Source organism: Rutilus rutilus (assembly GCF_951802725.1).
Source record: "Rutilus rutilus genome assembly, chromosome: 1".
Classification (NCBI taxonomy): Eukaryota; Metazoa; Chordata; class Actinopteri; order Cypriniformes; family Leuciscidae; genus Rutilus; species Rutilus rutilus.
In genome coordinates, this window is record NC_140209.1 from 20,577,571 (window position 1) to 20,594,845 (window position 17,275).

Genomic DNA, 17,275 nt, shown 5'->3' on the forward strand with positions numbered 1-17,275 from the left:
ATAACTTCAAACTCTTTACAATTTTTCTCTGAGAAACTCCTTTCAGATATTGCTCCACCTATTTTTCGCCGCAGAATTGGGGGAATTGGTGATCCTCTGCCCATCTTCACTTCTGAGAGACACTGTCACTCTGAGAGGCTCTTTTTATACCCAATCATGTTGCCAATTGACCTAATAAGTTGCAAATCGGTCCTCCAGCTGTTCCTTATATTTAACTTTTCCGGCCTCTTATTGCTACCTGTCCCAACTTTTTTTTTGAATGTGTAGCTCTCATGAAATCCAAAATGATCCAATATTTGGCATGACATTTCAAAATGTCTCACTTTCAACATTTGATATGTTATCTATATTCTACTGTGAATAAAATATAAGTTTGAGATTTGTAAATTATTCCATTCCTTTTTTACTCACAATTTGTGTCCCAACTTTTTCTGATTTGGAGTTGTACATTAGATAAGGGTGTCATTGATCAAATAATTAAATAGTTCTCTTGACAGAATCATGTGATTTGTGCCTAAAATGTTTTAAAAGTAATAATTGGAAGATCTATGTTCCTCATTCATGAAGATTTTCAAGGACATGCATAATTAATTTATAAAAACTCATCAAAATGATGGGAATATTTTAGGGCTCACTTTATGTCCTTTCACTTTATAATCATATTTCTCTTTGAATTTTGATGTACTGAAAATGCAATTAAACTTTTTTCTTTCATTTCAGACCTGATTGAAGTGAAGGAGGAGAGAGAAGAACTGAGTGAAGTGAAGGAGGAGAGTGAAGAACTGAGTGAAGTGAAGGAGGAGATTGAAGAACTGATTGAAGTGAATGAGGAGAGAGAAGAACTGAGTGAAGTGAAGGAGGAGAGTGAAGAACTGAGTGAAGTGAAGGAGGAGAGTGAAGAACTGAGTGAAGTGAAGGAGGAACATCATATCAAACCTGGAGAAAAACCTTTGAGTCACTCAAAGACTAAAAATACATTTTTAAAGAAAACCGGAGCCAAGAAATCTACAACCTGCACTCAGTGTGGAAAGAGTTTCACAACCAAACAAGGTCTTGAGTGTCACATGAGAGTTCACACCGGAGAGAAGCCATTCTCATGTGATCAATGTGGAAAGAGTTACACAACCAAACAAAATCGAGAGATTCACATGAGAGTTCACACTGGAGAGAAGCCGTTCACATGTGATCAGTGTGGAAAGAGTTTCACAGCCAAACCTAGTCTTGAGATTCACATGAGGATCCACACCAGAGAGAGGCTGTTCTCATGTAATCAATGTGGAAAGAGTTTCTCAAAAAAAATAAATCTTGAGCGTCACATGAGAGTTCACACTGGAGAGAAGCCATTCACATGTGATCAGTGTGGAAAGAGTTTCACAACCAAACAAAATGGGGAGATTCACATGAGAGTTCACACTGGAGAGAAGCCGTTCACATGTGATCAGTGTGGAAAGAGTTTCACGGCCAAACAAAGTCTTGAGATGCACAAGAGGATCCACATCGGAGAGAAGCCGTACTCATGTAATCAATGTGGAAAGAGTTTTTCACTGCTGAAATTGATACAAAGACATCAGAAAACTCATAATACTGGTACTCTGGTAAGAGAGTACATGTGCTTTGAGTGTCAGAAGACTTTTACTACAGCGATATATTTAAAACTGCACCAGAGAATTCACACTGGAGAAAAACCTTACAAGTGTTCACACTGTGACAAGAGATTCAGTCAGTCGAAACATCTGAAATTACATGAGAGGATCCACACTGGAGAAAAACCTTACAAGTGTTCACACTGCGACAAGAGATTCAGTGTGTCAGTAAATCTGAAATCACATCAGAGGATCCACACTGGAGAAAAACCTTACAAGTGTTCACACTGTGACAAGAGATTCAGTTATTTAACAAGTCTGAAAAGACATGAGAGGATCCACTCTGGAGAAAAACCTTACAAGTGTTCACACTGTGACAAAAGATTCAGTCAGGCAACACGTCTGAAATTACATGAGAGGATCCACACTGGAGAAAAACCTTACAAGTGTTCACACTGTGACAAAAGATTCAGTCAGTCATCATCTCTGAAATTACATGAGAGGATCCACACTGGAGAAAAACCTTACAAGTGTTCACACTGTGACAAGAGATTCAGTGATTCATCATCTTTGAAAACACATGAGAGGATCCACAGCAGAGAGAAGCCGCACACGTGTGATCAGTGTGGAACGAGTTTCTCTTTTAAAAGTCGCCTGAAGATACACATGAAGATCCATGCAGTGGAGAAACCACATCACCACAGTCTGAGATCACGGTAACAAAATCTCTTCTAAGTTAGTCACAGTCAAATCATCTCCACCTATGATTGAGTGGCTGCTGTTGAATCGTCCAGGTTGTGAATGAGGCCGACACCTGATGTGATTGTAAAGCGCTTGGTGTGTACAGTAATAAATAGTAGCGCTATATAAATGCCTCATTCATTCATTATTTTTTTAACAGCCACAATGAGAAACTGACATTTTGTGGTTTGATTGGTCTCTATTAACTCATGTTCAACCCAACATAAATGTGTGATATAAAAAAACAGTCTGTTTTTGACATGTGATTTGTCTGTTCCCTTTAAAAAGCTACAAAAGATATTGCGCTGCTTAGCGCATTGGGAATGTCTTTAATCGTGACCAGCTGTGAATATTGTGTGCTCTCGCCGCGTTGGCCAAACAGAATAATGGTTCTTGGAGATAATATCTCTCCTCGACGGCTCGCCATGGGCGATTCCGGAGAGGAGAGCACCTTCTGTCTCAGGTGGAGGGCACGATATTCCATCCCAGGCCAAACCTGTGGAACCTTCATGTTTGGCCCCTGATGGGTACCAACTGAGGAACACGGGGCTTTCGCCTGATGTTATTGAGACCATTCTAAGTGCTAGGGCTTCCTTCCACTAGAAAGAGTTATGCCAACAAATGGGGTGTCTTTGAAAGGTGATGTGTTGTACATAATTTAGATCCTGTCAACTGCTAGATTGCTTCAGTTCTGGACTTTCTGCAGGAAATATTATCAACAGGCACATGTCCTGCCACTCTCAGGATTTATGTGGCTCCGCTTTCGGCTTGCCACACCTTGATTGATGGGGTGCCACTCGGGAGACATCCTCTGCTCGCTCGTTTCATTCGATGGGGCCTGACGACTGAGGCCTCCTGCAAGAACCAAGATCCCTTCATGGGGCTTAGCTATAGTCCTAGAGGGTCTGGTTGAAGACCCCCTTTAAACCTCTAGAATAAGCGTCTGACAAACTTCTGACTCTAAAGATGTTTTTTCTTATGGCTATAATGTCTTTAAAAAGAATCAGGGGTATGCAGGCTCTGTTGGTCTCGCCATCCTGCTTAGACTTTGTACCAGGAATGGTGAAAGTGATTTTGCATCCTCATCCTGACTTTCTGCCTAAGTTTCCTTTCTCGACTGTACATCCGGTCACTCTCGAGACCTTCTGCCCTCCGCCATTCACAAAGCCGGAGCAGGAGAGATCTCACAGACTGTGTCCAGTCCGTGCTCTTCAGACCTACGTCCAGTAAGTCAGAGCAACTGTTCGTCTGTTATGGGGGCCGTAACAAAGCGGCCACCACCAAGCAGACCATGTCACATTGGGTCAAGGATGCTAATGCTCTTGCCTATGAGGCGTGCGGTTAAGCTTCGCCAACGGGTACAAGGGCTCACTCCACCAGGGGGGTCGCCTCCTCTAATGCTCTGGCAAGGGGTGCCCCCTTACAATTTGTTTGTGATGCGGCACGCTGGTCCTCTCCGCACACATTCATAAGATTTTATAGTTTGGATGTTCATGCCACTCCGCTCTCATGTCCTTGAGTCAACGTCACAAGCTAATGTCTGAGGCCTTCTTGCGTTCTTGTGAGCACACCTACACAACTGTAAGGGGTCCAGACACTTTCAAGCACGGCTGCGTGGGTATTCTCGTCCCCAATGCCCTAAGCAGCGCAGCATCGATTGTAGCTTTTGAAAGGGAATGTTCCGGGTTACTTGACTGTAACCCTGTTCCCTGAAAAAGCGGAATGAGATGCTGCGCTGCATTGCCGTGCTGAAGATGTCCCGGGACTGCTCTTCAGACAAAATATCCTGACGATGCACCTGCGGCTCATCTATTTATAGCTCGCGTTGTGGGTGTGCGCCAATGACGTCATTGACCGCGACTATATTACCTCCGGGTCAATTCTATTGATGCGTTACACACAATATTCACAGCTGGTCACGATTAAAGACGTTCCCAATGCGCTAAGCAGTGCAGCATCATGTTGCGCTTTTTTCAGAGAACAGGGTTACAGTCAAGTAACCCGGAACGTTCAGAGCAATGCAAAATCACTCTCTGACAGTAGGTGGCGCTCAAGTCAAAACAAGCAGCAACAAAGCAGTATAAGCAGCACTGTGCAACTTTCTCTTTCTGACATTACTTATTATGGTGAAGATTTTTTTTATGTTTTCTAACAGCAGTTTATGTTTTTGTATTTGCTCTGGTGCTTATCAAGAATACAGAGACGAGAAGCTTCCAGATTCTTCCTCTGTTAATGTTAGAAAGGTGTTGGAAATGATGTGATTGCTAACAGTTTACATGTCAAGTATGCGCCATCTAGAGTTTCATGACCAAACTAGTGATTTATAACACAAATTATTTTAATGATATTAAAATAGATCATAATTGTGCACAGCAGTTGTTGACCAGATATGATGAGATTAAAATGACTATTGAACTCATCAGTGATCTTGACTTTGGGCTTCACATTTCATTTCACATTTGTCTCTCATTTGAAATCTCACTTGATTTAATATTTCTTTTAGACCTGAAGGATGTGAACAAGAAAGGAAAACAGAAGCCAAAAAATCTGTCACCGCTTCAGGTCTCCTGCCCTCAGTGTAAAAAACGCTTCACATGAAAATCAATTCTTAAGATTCACATGAGAGTTCACACTGGGAAGAAGCGGCTTAGGCTTTCCTTCTTAAATAGCAATGGAGTAGATTCATTCGTAATATTACAACCCTGCAACAAGACATTCAGTCTGTCAGAAATGCATGAAAGGAGAGAAACAGATTTGTATTCTAAATGAATTTGTATCACTCAGTTTCTCTCCCACTTCTACTCTTCCAAGCAAATGCAAGATATACTTTCATGTACCTTTGAAACTGGACACTTCTCTTCTCTTGAGATGCTTGGCTCTTATTAGTCAGTAAAGAGAGAGATCTGTCTCATTCACTTTTACTCAGTGTTTGTATTTGCTTCAAAAAATGATTGATTAAACTTATTACTCATTTTATCAATGACTCATTGTTATTTTACATTTGTATCAATATAGCTTTTAAATGTCTAATAATTGATATTTTACCACACACATGACTGACATTGAATGAGATTGCTGTCTGTCTACATTATTAACAGTTTCACCCTTAATATGCAGCGGACATGTTCACAAGTCCCTAAGGCCAAGTCAAGTCCCAAGCCTTTTTTTCTATTTTTAGCAATAGATATTTTGGCTAGTTATTGTAATTTACTGACATTTTTTAAGTAGAAATCAGTTTTGATATTTCACAACACATAAGTATTATTTAAATCATTAATTAAGTTGGTTTGGGAAAGCCAACTTACTGAAATCCTATTTAAACTTCTTCTTCTTCTTCTTCTTCTTCTTCTGACCACACATTTTTAGACACTAACTCCTCCTAGACCGTTCAAGCTACATACTTCAAACTTGGGTCAGACCTTCAGACTGTTCTGACTTAGTGTGCTATATCTTTTCAGAATGGTTTGAGTTACGGTTTTCTTAAAAATTAATATTAAAAATCATTAAAATCTATAAATAAATCTATCTAACTATCTATCTTCTAGTGTTGCACAGTGTACCGATACTTCAAAAGTATCGCGATACTCAGAAATTAAAAACGTCACGATACCTAAATTTATCAGTATCGATACTTTAAATTGTTTTATTTATAAAAAAATAAATAAAAAAACTTCAGTTTTTTTCCTGACGCACGCAGCAAAGAACCTGCCGCTCTCAGTGTCATGTGACAAAACACTACAGCGAGATGGCTGCATGTGCGACCACAAGTGGTCCACGACTCGTAGAAAAAGATGACGCGAGGAGTGACATATGGAAGTACTTTGCCTACCTTGCTCTGTTGCACGGTGCACCGATACTTCAAAAGTAAATCTGAAATTAAAAATGTCACAATTCCTACATTAATTAGTATCGATACTTCTAAGAATGACCGCGTTCCAGATTTGTAAGGCCGGCGACACACTGGCTGCGTGGCCTGTCCGTTTTTATTTCGGCTCCCATGTTAACTGCCTGCGTGACAGGCGCAGCTCGAGACGCGCAGAAAACGCGTGCATGCTAGAAATAGAACCGACGCCTATTTTTCACGCGACACGCAAGCGTGTTGGAAGCGTTTCCAGGCAAAATAGAATAGGAAAAGATGTTTCTATGTAATTTTGACACGAATACATATTAATAAATGACATTTTGATGTTTGAAAGTCTCTAGGTTTTGACATAAATACAATATAAATGTAATTTAAAAAAATATTATCGATTTTCAAATATTGCACCTCTCAATACGGAACGAAATATTCTGTAGCCTATTTTGCCGTCAACACTGCCGACATGGTCTTTGCTGCTATATATTTATGTTTAACATGACAGACTGATCTCATGAAATGGCGTATGTATGACACGCCAATTCGTATTTCCATTTTTGGCGTGCTATCAACACGCATAATCGCTTTTCAGTGTGTTTATCAACGCCGTTGACTTAACGTTACATTACTGTATATATACATATATGACCTACCCCAACTCCGTCCCTAAACCTACCCGTCACTGGGGTTAATACCATTTATGAGTCTTCCCCTACCATCCTAGGAAAAAAAAATATCGCTCCCCAGATGTAGATATACATTTTGCTTCGTTTCGCTCGGACATTTAACAGTGTACACATACACGCGGAATCACTCTGACATTTAAAGGCGTAGACATACACGCGGAAAATGACGTTCGTTTCGGCGTGGACATACACGCGGATAGCTCAAAATGCGTATAGATAACACGCCACTTGATGTGATCTATCTATCTATCTATCTATCTATCTATCTATCTATCTATCTATCTATCTATCCTTTTTAACTAACAAATCTTTTTCTTTCTAACTAATCCATCCATCTTTCTTTCTAAATAATCCATCTTTCTTTGTTTCTTTCTTTCTTCTTTCTTTCTAACTCATCTTTTCTTTCTTTCTGACTAATCTTTCTTCTTTCATTCTAATCTTTCTTTCTAACTAATCTGTCTAACCTTCTCTTTCCTTTCTCACTAATCCATCCATCTTTCTTTCTAAATAATCCATCTTTCTTTGTTTGTTTCTTTCTTCTTTTTTCTTCACTGGTGGTGGTTGAGGAGAAATCCCTTGATATGATTGTAAAGCGCTTTGGGTGTACAGTAGTACATATGAAAGCACTATATAAATGCCTCATTCATTCATTCTTTCTTTCTAACTAATATTTTCTTTCTTTCTGACTTATCTTTCTTCTTTCTTTCTAATCTTTCTTTCTAACTAATCTTTCTTTCTAACTAATCTTTCTAACCTTCACTTTCCTTTCTAACAAATTTATTTTTTCTTTCTTTCTAACTAATCTTTCTTTCTTTTTTCTTTCTTGCTAATCTTTCTTCTTTCTTTCTAAATAATCATTCTTTCTTATCTTTCTAACTAATCTTTCTTTCTAACTAATCATTCATTCTTTCTTATCTTTCTTTCTTTCAAACTAATCTTTCTTTCTTTCTAACTAATCTTTCTTTTTATCTTTCTTTTTTCTTTCTTTCTAACTAATCTTTCTTTCTTTCTAACTAATCTTTTTTCTTTCTTTCTTCCTAACTAATATTTTTTCTTTCTTTCTTTCTTTCTTTCTTTCTTTCTTTCTTTCTTTCTTTCTTTCTAACTAATCTTTATTTTTTCTTTCTTATCTTTCTTTTTTCTTTCTTTCTTTCTTTCTAACTAATCTTTCTTTCTTTCTTTCTAACTAATCTTTCTTTTTTATCTTTTTCTTTCTTTCTTTCTAAATAATCATTCTATCTTTCTTTCTAACTAATCTTTTTTCTTTTTCTTTCTAACTAATTTTCTTTCTTTCTTTTTCTTTCTAACTAATCTTAGTTTTTTCTATCTGTCTTTGAACTAATCTTTTTTTTCTTTTCTTTCTTTCTTTCTTTCTTTTTTTCTCTTTCTTTCTTTCTTTCTTTCTAACTAATCTTTCTTTTTCTTTCTTTGTTTCTAACTAATCTTTCTTTTCTTTCTTTCTTTCTTACTTTTTCTTTCTTTCTTTCTTTCACTCTAACTAATCTTTCTTTCTAACTAATCTTTCTTTCTTTCTAACTAATCTTTCTTTCTTTCTAACTAATCTTTCTTCTTTCTTTCTTTCTGTATTTCTAACTAATCTTTCTTTTTTCTTTTTCTTTACTTTTCTTTCTTTCTAACTAATATTTCTTTTCTTTCTTTCTTTCTTTCTTTCTTTCTTTCTTTCTTTCTTTCTTTCTTTCACTCTAACTAATCTTTCTTTCTAACTAATCTTTCTTTTATCTTTCTAACTAATCTTTCTTTCTAACTAATCTTTCTTTCTTTCTTTCTTTCTAACTAATCTTTCTTTTTTCTTTTTCTTTACTTTTCTTTCTTTCTAACTAATCTTTCTTTCTTTCTAACTAATCTTTCTTTCTTTCTTTCTTTTTAACTAATCTTTCTTTTTCTTTCTTTCTAACTAATCTTTCTTTCTAACTAATCTTTCTTTCTTTCTTTCTAAGTATTCTTTCTTTCTAACTAATTTCAGTCAAATTTTAAACTACTTTAAACTTCAAACTACTTAACTTCTAACTACTTTAAACTTCTAACTACATTTTTAACTTCTTCAAACTCTCTGGTCCATCTTTCTCAAGCCAACTTAAAGTTAGTCTCAACAAACTTTTTTTTTTCTAGTTTAATTTTTATTGTCAATAAAAAACATTACTTTCAATCTATATAACATTTATACCATTTAGAATGCAGGGACTGTTGTAACTCTGTAAAATAAAAATTAATTACAAAAAGGAATTAATTAAAGAGTTGTTAAAGGGATACTCCACTTTAAAATGAAAATTCTGTCATCATTTACTCACCCTCATGTTGTTTCAAACCTGTATGATTCCCTTTCAAGGGAACTCGAGCTGCGTCGAGACGCGGTGGGAACGCTCTGCGTGATTGCGTCGTGAAGCACGTGTATAATCAGTCCAATGGAAAGACGAGACGTCATAGGCGGGTGACGTCATCGACCAGGAAGCTATAAAGCACCCCTGAAAACAGACCGCGACAGCTTCTGTGCCTTCAGCAAGCGATCTGTGTATTCTGTCCTTGTCATATTTATTGTTGTCTGTCAAGTTGCAATATATATATATATTATGGCAAAAGAGAGCAAGCAAGCATTGTGTTGTTCCCTGCCCGCGTTATATCACGGGTGGGGACACACTCACACACTCCAGAGTAAAAGCTTTGTGTTGCTTGTTTGGGAGTGGAGCATGCCAACAGTCAGTTCTCGAGGGGGCTGACTGTGAGCATTGCGAGAAGCTGTCCGTGAGGACGCTCCGCTCCCGCCGGCCGTTCTTCGAGGAGGACGGTTCGGTGCGCGCGCCCCGAGGCGCGGGTCCCGCTGCTGCCGAGGCACGGCGTCGACGCGCATCTTGGGGATCGCAAATGGTTCTTACAAACACCTGTTAGATCCAGTGTTTTATCTCGGGGAGAAGCACGCTCTGCGGTTTCTCCTCCCCGGGATGAGGCATTCATCCTGCGATTTCCAGTTCCGAGGAATTGGTATCGTTAGTGTGTTTAAAAAAAAAAAAGAAAAAGAAAATAAGGCAGATGTTTTTGAGTTTAATAAATAAATAAATAAGTGAGCTCATAACTCTGTTGAATAAAGAGGAGCTTATAAAGGAGGTTTTATCCTGTGCTGTTGCTAAGTTAAATATTTCTGGCCAGCCAAACATATATGCAGAGGTGTAAAAAGTACTCAAAAATGTTACTCAAGTGAAAGTACAAGTACTGAGGGAAAATTTTACTCAATTAAAAGTAAAAGTATCTGGCCAGAATCGTACTCGAGTAAAAGTAAAAAAGTACCACATTAAAATTGTACTTGAGTATTAAAGAAGTAAAAGTAACAGCAATAATGTAAACTAGAGATTCTTGTTTAAGCTTTTAATCTCTAAAATCATGAAGTGAATGAACCACATACAAGGTTTTATCCTGCTTTAGAACTGTTTGTATTTAATTGTATTTATTTATCAAACTATAAGACTACTATCTAATGCCAGTATGCAACATTTTTTAAACAATCCACTAAACATGCTTTTACCACTAAAAGAAAAGAATTCGCTAAGGTACGGCCACGGGTGCTCTTGATCCTGTGGCTGATTTTGGACTGTGTTCGCAGCTGAATCACGTTCTTCCTCCATTTTCTTCCACTGATTGACCATAGACAGTATAAGAAATGGACACAGCGACCCCATAGATTTCAACAGAGAAAAGTGAAGCAAATTAGAAGCACTCACTTCCTGATGGCTGAGCGTACTGCGCAGACTCAAACTGAGCTTGATGGCGTAGATGTGACGTGAGCAACCTGTCTGACCGTTGTAAGTCTTCTAGTAGCTGTGCCAAGAGAAATCTAACTTGCAGAAAACAGAGAGTGTGAGTAGGAGCTGTCCATGAGCTAGGAGCAGGAGCAACTTTATGACTCTCTATGGGCTTCTCCCTTGACTTTATGCCTCCACGTCCCCCCAATTGACTGTGAGCTTCTCCTCCTGTCTATACGGTAATTTCCAGAGAGTCGCGTGGTTATGATGCAATTGTTAGCCTATTTTTACAAAAACTGCTTCTAAGGGGCCATAATGTAAGATACAAGGTAATGGAGCCTTTTATACATTTTCGTGTTTCTTTAGAAATAAATAATGGACAAATGGAGTCTTTAAACGTCTCAGATGTAAAGTTATTCGCTGTCAAAGTGATGCCAAAATGAATGGGAGTCAATGGAATGCTAACAGCAGGTGATGGCTCGTTAGCCAATGGCGGCCCCCGGGGGTGGTACGCTTTTAGGCTGCTGGATTGACCCATAGACAGTATATAAACTGGACACAGCAACCCCATTGGATTCAACGGAGACAAGTAAAGTCAATTAGAAGCACTCACTTCCTGGGGGTCGAGCGTACTGCGCAGACTCAAACTGAGCTTGACGACGTAGATGTGACGTGAGCAACCCGTCTGTCTTCTAGTAGCTGTGCCGAGAGAAATCTGAATCACTCCCTTCCGAAACTCGCAGAGACGGAGAGTGTGAGTAGGAGCTGTCCATGAGCTAGGAGCAGGAGAAACTTTTGCTAAGTATTCTGATTAATTATTTTGTCATTTTGCCTCCACGTCCCCCCGATTGCCCGCGAGCTTCTCCTCCTGTCCATACGGTAATCTCTCTACTGTGCGACAGAGAGTCGCGTGGTTATGACGCAATCGTTAGCCTATTTTTACAAAAACTGCTTCTACGGGGCCATAACATAAGATACAAGGTAATGGAGCCTTTTATACATTTTCTTGTTTCTTTAGAAATAAATAGTGGACAAATGGAGTCTTTAAACGCCTCAGATGTAAAGTTATTCGCTGTCAAAGTGACGCCAAAATGAATGGGAGTCAATGGGATGCTAACAGCAGGTGATGGTCCGCTAATCAATGGTGGCGTCCGGGGAGGCTTCAATAAAATATGAAACAGTGCCCCCCTGGATTGACCCCCTGTGATTGACTGTTATAATTTCTCTCATTTCCAGGTCAAGGTGCTGTGCGTTGTGGTGACATGATGTCACTTCCAAATGACCAATGAACATGTCTGACCAATTTGGTGAAATGTGAAACCGAATCTCATTGGCAGAATAAATGACATTTAAATTAAACAGCATCAGCACAATTCAATTGGTTTGGTAATAGCAAGGGAAAATAGAATGAAGTGATCTCCAAAAAATAAGTACTTTTTGACTATAAATAGAATTGTAAGGAGTAAAAAGTACTTTTTTTTCTTAAAAAATGTAATTAAGTAAAAGTAAAAGTACTGATTTTTAATTGTACTCAAGTAAAGTAAAAATCCCCAAAAATAATACTTAAGTACAGTAATCAAGTAAAATTACTCAAGTATTTTACACCTCTGCATATATGAGAGTGAAAATATAAGGAAAACTCTATATCTCAGCCTCCTCGTCGGGGAGTGCCGTTTTTTCCCTATCTCCACACTGAGGTGTCGAGATCGTGGAATAAACCGGTTTCTATTTGTGTTTATCCCTAAACTTCTACTATAGTAATGTTATGGGTATAAAGTATCATGGTATGACAGTGCCTCGGGTTAAAGAGACGCTTGCGAGCTATCTCTCTCCCGGGTCGTCATCATAACCCCGATGTTACCCACCAGCCATCATAAATATTAGATAAATATTATTAGGTAGCACTGGTAGGTAAAGTATATAAGGACATGGATGAATGCGAGGATGTAACAGCACTGACGCTATTCGAGAATTGCGTCGTGCAACAGATAAACTATACCGGGGAGGGACGGTTTCGAGAAATCGTTTCTTCTCGGCGTCCTCTGGGTGGCGACTCTCTGAGGAGGGTCGCAGCGCTGTCAGTTCGGTTGTTTCCTGCTGGTGGCCACGGAGTGATATATATTTATATGTATATATATATATATATATATATATATATGTATAGTTTTTTCTGATGTAAAGAGAAATTAAAATATGTCTGTTCTTCTGGACGCTCCGCTTTCAAAAAAACGAAGAAATAACTCTTCAGCGGCGTTCCAGAGGTTTCTTCCTCACCGATCTAATGTTCCTGAGACTGCTGGGCGGGAGCAGTCTCAGCCTACTAAAGCTCCTCGCAGCATAGAGTGCGGCAAAACAGAGATTCGCCATTCGGGTTCATCCACAATCGAAGGTGACTTGGGTGGCGGTCGCAGTCTAGCCAGTTAGAGATATGCAAGATCTGAGGACTGTTTTATCTCTAAAATATCTTGGAAGAAGAAGCCCTGACGCCGAGGCTGCAGGCTTCTGAGGGTGGTCCCCTCCGGGGTAGGGACGGTTTTGAGAAATCGTTTCTCCTCGGCGCCCTCTGGGGTGCGACTCTCTGAGGAGGGTCGCAATGTTGCCAGTTCGGTTTTCCTGCCGGTTCGCCGTTTCAGGATACCGAGGTGTCAGCATCCCCAAACGATCCTCCGAGGAGGGTCGTAGAGCAGTCAGTTCGGTTTCCCTGTCGGTTCGCCGTTTCAGGGCACTGAGGTGCCTGCTTTTTCCAACGATCCTCCGAGGAGGGTCGTAGGAACAAAGCTAGTTAGAGGTAGGCAAGATCTGAGGACTGTCGTTATCTCTAATAAAACTTAGACTAGAAGTCGTGACGCTGAGGCTATCAGGCTTCTGAAGGTTCCTCCGGGGCAGGGACGGTTTTGAGAAATCGTTTCTCCTCGGCACCCTCTGGGGTGCGACTCTCTGAGGAGGGTCGCAGCGCTGCCAGTTCGGTTGTTCCCTGCCGGTTTTCCGTTCAGGGCACCGAGGTGTCAGCGTCCCCATACGATCCTCCGAGGAGGGGCGTAGAGCGGTCAGTTCGGTTGTTCCCTGCCGGTTCGCCGCTTCAGGGCACCAAAGTGACTGTTCAACCAAATCCAGAGGCCAGTCTTGAGAGACTGGTTCCCCTATTAGAATTTCTGGCAGCGTGGAAACTACTGCCATATATTTCTCAGTGGGTCCTGCACACTATAGAAAAGGGCTTCAGAATTCAGTTTGGTTCTCGTCCGCCCAGATTTCTAGAGGTCCTCCCCACAGTGGTGGACCCCGAGCAGGCTCTGGTTATGGAGCAGGAAGTACTGACACTTCTGCAAAAGGAGCTATAGAAGGGGTTCCTCCTCCCATCAGACAGTCAGGGTTTTATAGCCATTACTTCATTGTTCCGAAAGAGGATGAGGGGTTGCGTCCTATTCTAGACCTGCGTCAATTAAACAACAGGCTTCAGAATCTCAAGTTCAAAGTATGCTTACGCTATATATGATTGTGTCACAGTCTCAGTCCGAGGACTTGTTTGTCACAATAGACTTGAAGGACGTGTACTTCCATGTATCTATCCATCCTCATCACAGGAGGTTCCTGAGGTTTGCTTTCGGGGGCGAAGCATACCAGTATCAGGTTCTTCCCTTCGGCCTAGGTTTATCACCCCGCACCTTTACAAAATGTGTGGATGCAGCTCTGGCTCCTCTGAGACTCCAGGGCATTCACGTATTGAATTATCTCGACAATTGGTTGATTTTAGCTCAGTCCAAGCAGATGGCAGTTCGGCATCGAGATGTCGTTCTGTCTCTATTAAAGAGGTTGGGGATGTGGCTCAACGCCAAGAAGAGTGTGCTCCTCCCAGCTCAGAGGACCACTTTTCCGGGTGTTTTATCTCACAGCCATAAAGGGGGTAAAACTAGGCCAGTCACTCACTGTGAAACAGTTTCAGAGACTGTTGGGGCTCATGGCAGCTGCGTCCAACGTATCTCTTTTGGCCTTCTGTACATGAGACCTCTGCAGTGGTGGCTCAGGACCAAGGGGTTTTCTCCGAGGGGAAATCCGTTTCGCATGATCAAGGTCACGCGGCGATGCCTTCGTGCCTTGGTCATGTGGAAGAAACCTTGGTTCCTCACCCAGGGCCCAGTGCTGGGGGCTTCTTATCGACGCGTATGCTTTCGACGGATGCTTCCCTCACGGGATGGGGGGCGGTCATGAGTGGCCGCTCGGCGAAAGGTCTTTGGGACCATCAACATTCTTGGCACATAAATCGGCTAGAAATGATGGCAGTATTTCGAGCTCTCAAATACTTCCTGCCAGACCTGAGAGGTCACCATGTGCTTGTCCTTCTGGACGACGCACTGATGGTCTCGTATATAAGAGCAGATATCCTGTTGAGGCAGGGGCTGAGGCCCGGGGAATGGAGACTTCACCCCGAGGTGGTGGAGCTCCTTTGGGAGAACTTCGGTCAAGACTCAAGTCTACTTTTCGCATCGTTTTATACAACGCATTGCTCTACGTGGTTCTCCCTGACGCGTCCAGCTCTGCTTGAACTGGATGCAACGTATTAGGTGTGGTTGAGGCTTCACCTGTACGCATTTCCCGATATCTTTGCTCCCGGGAGTTACACTCATCTAGAGTTATGGATACTGTGGGCTCGGTCTCTGAGGGGGCCAAGCTCATAGATTCAGGTCTCTCGACTGAGGTCGTGGAGACCATACTCCAGTCTAGAGCTCCCTCCACGAGAAGACTGAATATGCATTGAAATGGAAACTGTTCTCTGCCTGGTGCGGAGAACGCCTTCTGAATCTTGCTATCTGCCCTATGGTACAGTACTTGATTTCTGCAATGAATGTTTCTTTGCTGGGTTATCTCTGAGGAGAGATCCTTATTTCATCTTCTCCGTGGTACATGAGGCTGAGGCCTGCACGTACTTGGATTTGCACCTGGTATGGTGGTAGTCTTTCCTCACCCCTTGCCGGGTTGTATTCCTAGGTCCCTATTAAATTTGTGGGTCTTTTGTGCTGCAGGCCTTCTGTCCTCCACCTTAATTCCCCAGATCAGGAAAAACTTAATCTGTTATGCCCTGTCCGGGCTTTGGATGCTTATGTCCACAGAGCTCCCTGTGGCGTATATATAAGAGCAATTATTTGTCTGCTTCGGGTTACCTAAGTTGGGTTGCCCTGCATCTAAACAGATAATGAGCAAGTGAGTAGTTGAGGCTATCTCACTTGCTTATGAAGCGGCCGGACAGCCTTCACCTTTGGCTGTCCCGGCCCATTCTACCAGGAGTATGGCGGCCTCTAAGGCTTTATTATCAGGAGTTTCACTCTATGACATCTGTAATGCGGCAGGCTGGTCCTCACCGCATACATTTGTTAGATTTATAACTTGGACCTAGGCTCCACTCCAGGGTCTAGGGTGCTTGTTTCCTAGTGTGCGCATGGTCTTCATACAGAACAGGCATTTGTCATATGGCGTCGTGGGTATAGGGTTCCCACCGCGTCTCGACGCAGCTCGAGTTCCCTTGAAAGGGAACGTCTCAGGTTACGTATGTAACCCTGGTTCCCTGAGAGGGAACGAGACGCTGCGTCGCCTTGCCATACTCCCTGCATGCCTGTGATCGACTTGCTTCGACTTTTCAGAAGCTGTCGCGGTCTGTTTTCAGGGGTGCTTTATAGCTTCCTGGTCGATGACGTCACCCGCCTATGACGTCTCGTCTTTCCATTGGACTGATTATACACGTGCTTCACGACGCAATCACGCAGAGCGTTCCCACCGCGTCTCGACGCAGCGTCTCGTTCCCTCTCAGGGAACCAGGGTTACATACGTAACCTGAGACGATTTCTTTCTTCTGCTGAACAGAAAGGAAGATATTTAGAAGAATGTCAGTAACCAGACAGTTGCTAGTCTCGTCTCATTGACTTCCATAGTATATATTTTTCCTACTTTGGAAGTCAATGGTTCCAAAAACTGTCTGGTTACTGACATTCTTCTAAATATCTTCCTTTCTGTTCAGCAGAAGAAAGAAATTCATACAGGTTTGAAACAACATGAGGGTGATTATATGATGACAGAATTTTCATTTTAAAGTGGAGTATCCCTTTAAAATAATAAAATAACCAGAAATTAGTAAAGAGTGTAAGGAATTTTAAAACCAAAAAGAAATGCATGTCAGTGAGATGATTGACATTTTATTGTCCAATTACGTGAAGTTTGTCGAAGTCCCGCTTCATTCATTTTATTTAATTATATGAAATTCTGTCAATCTCACAGAGTTATCAAGTCAACAATCATTTTTATTATTCATTTTAATGCGTAAACAAAATCTTGATTGTTGAAAAGCTTAATACTTAACATTGTATTTTTCCAAAAATACTCATATTTCATGAGGCTCTTGTTTTCAGATAATTAAAGAGGGATTGGCGAATCTGCGGTGAGTTCAGTAATGCAGTGATTTAGATTTGATTACTGTCTTTAAAGCTCAATAAAGTGTCATTCATGCAGTTTAACTGTTTGTTCTGAAGGTCAAAGATGAGAATGATCATAACGGGGCGAATGAGACGATCAACATGTCCATTCCTCCCGCTGCAAGAGCCGATGTGAGTCCACTAAATCATCAAACATTACGTTCACTGTCTGTTCAGTAATGTGATTTAAAAGCTTTTG

The 17,275-nt window shown here is 41.0% G+C and overlaps 1 protein-coding gene across 3 annotated transcripts in view; it reads left to right on the plus strand.

The window, feature by feature from the left end:
- Positions 1-17,044, plus strand: part of LOC311291844 (uncharacterized protein) — an 81,549-nt gene extending 64,505 nt beyond the window's left edge. For 2 of the 3 annotated variants that reach the window (XM_084411154.1, XM_084411153.1), the window contains exons 3-4: positions 721-2,299; positions 4,828-5,299. In XM_084411154.1, coding sequence (XP_084267280.1) covers positions 721-2,299; positions 4,828-4,906 — 1,658 coding nt within the window. In that variant the 3' untranslated portion in view covers positions 4,907-5,299. Of the gene's footprint in view, positions 1-720; positions 2,300-4,827; positions 5,300-17,013 lie in introns of those variants that run through there. The other variant, XM_084411155.1, reaches the window with a different exon arrangement.
- Positions 17,045-17,275: the final 231 nt, after the last annotated feature.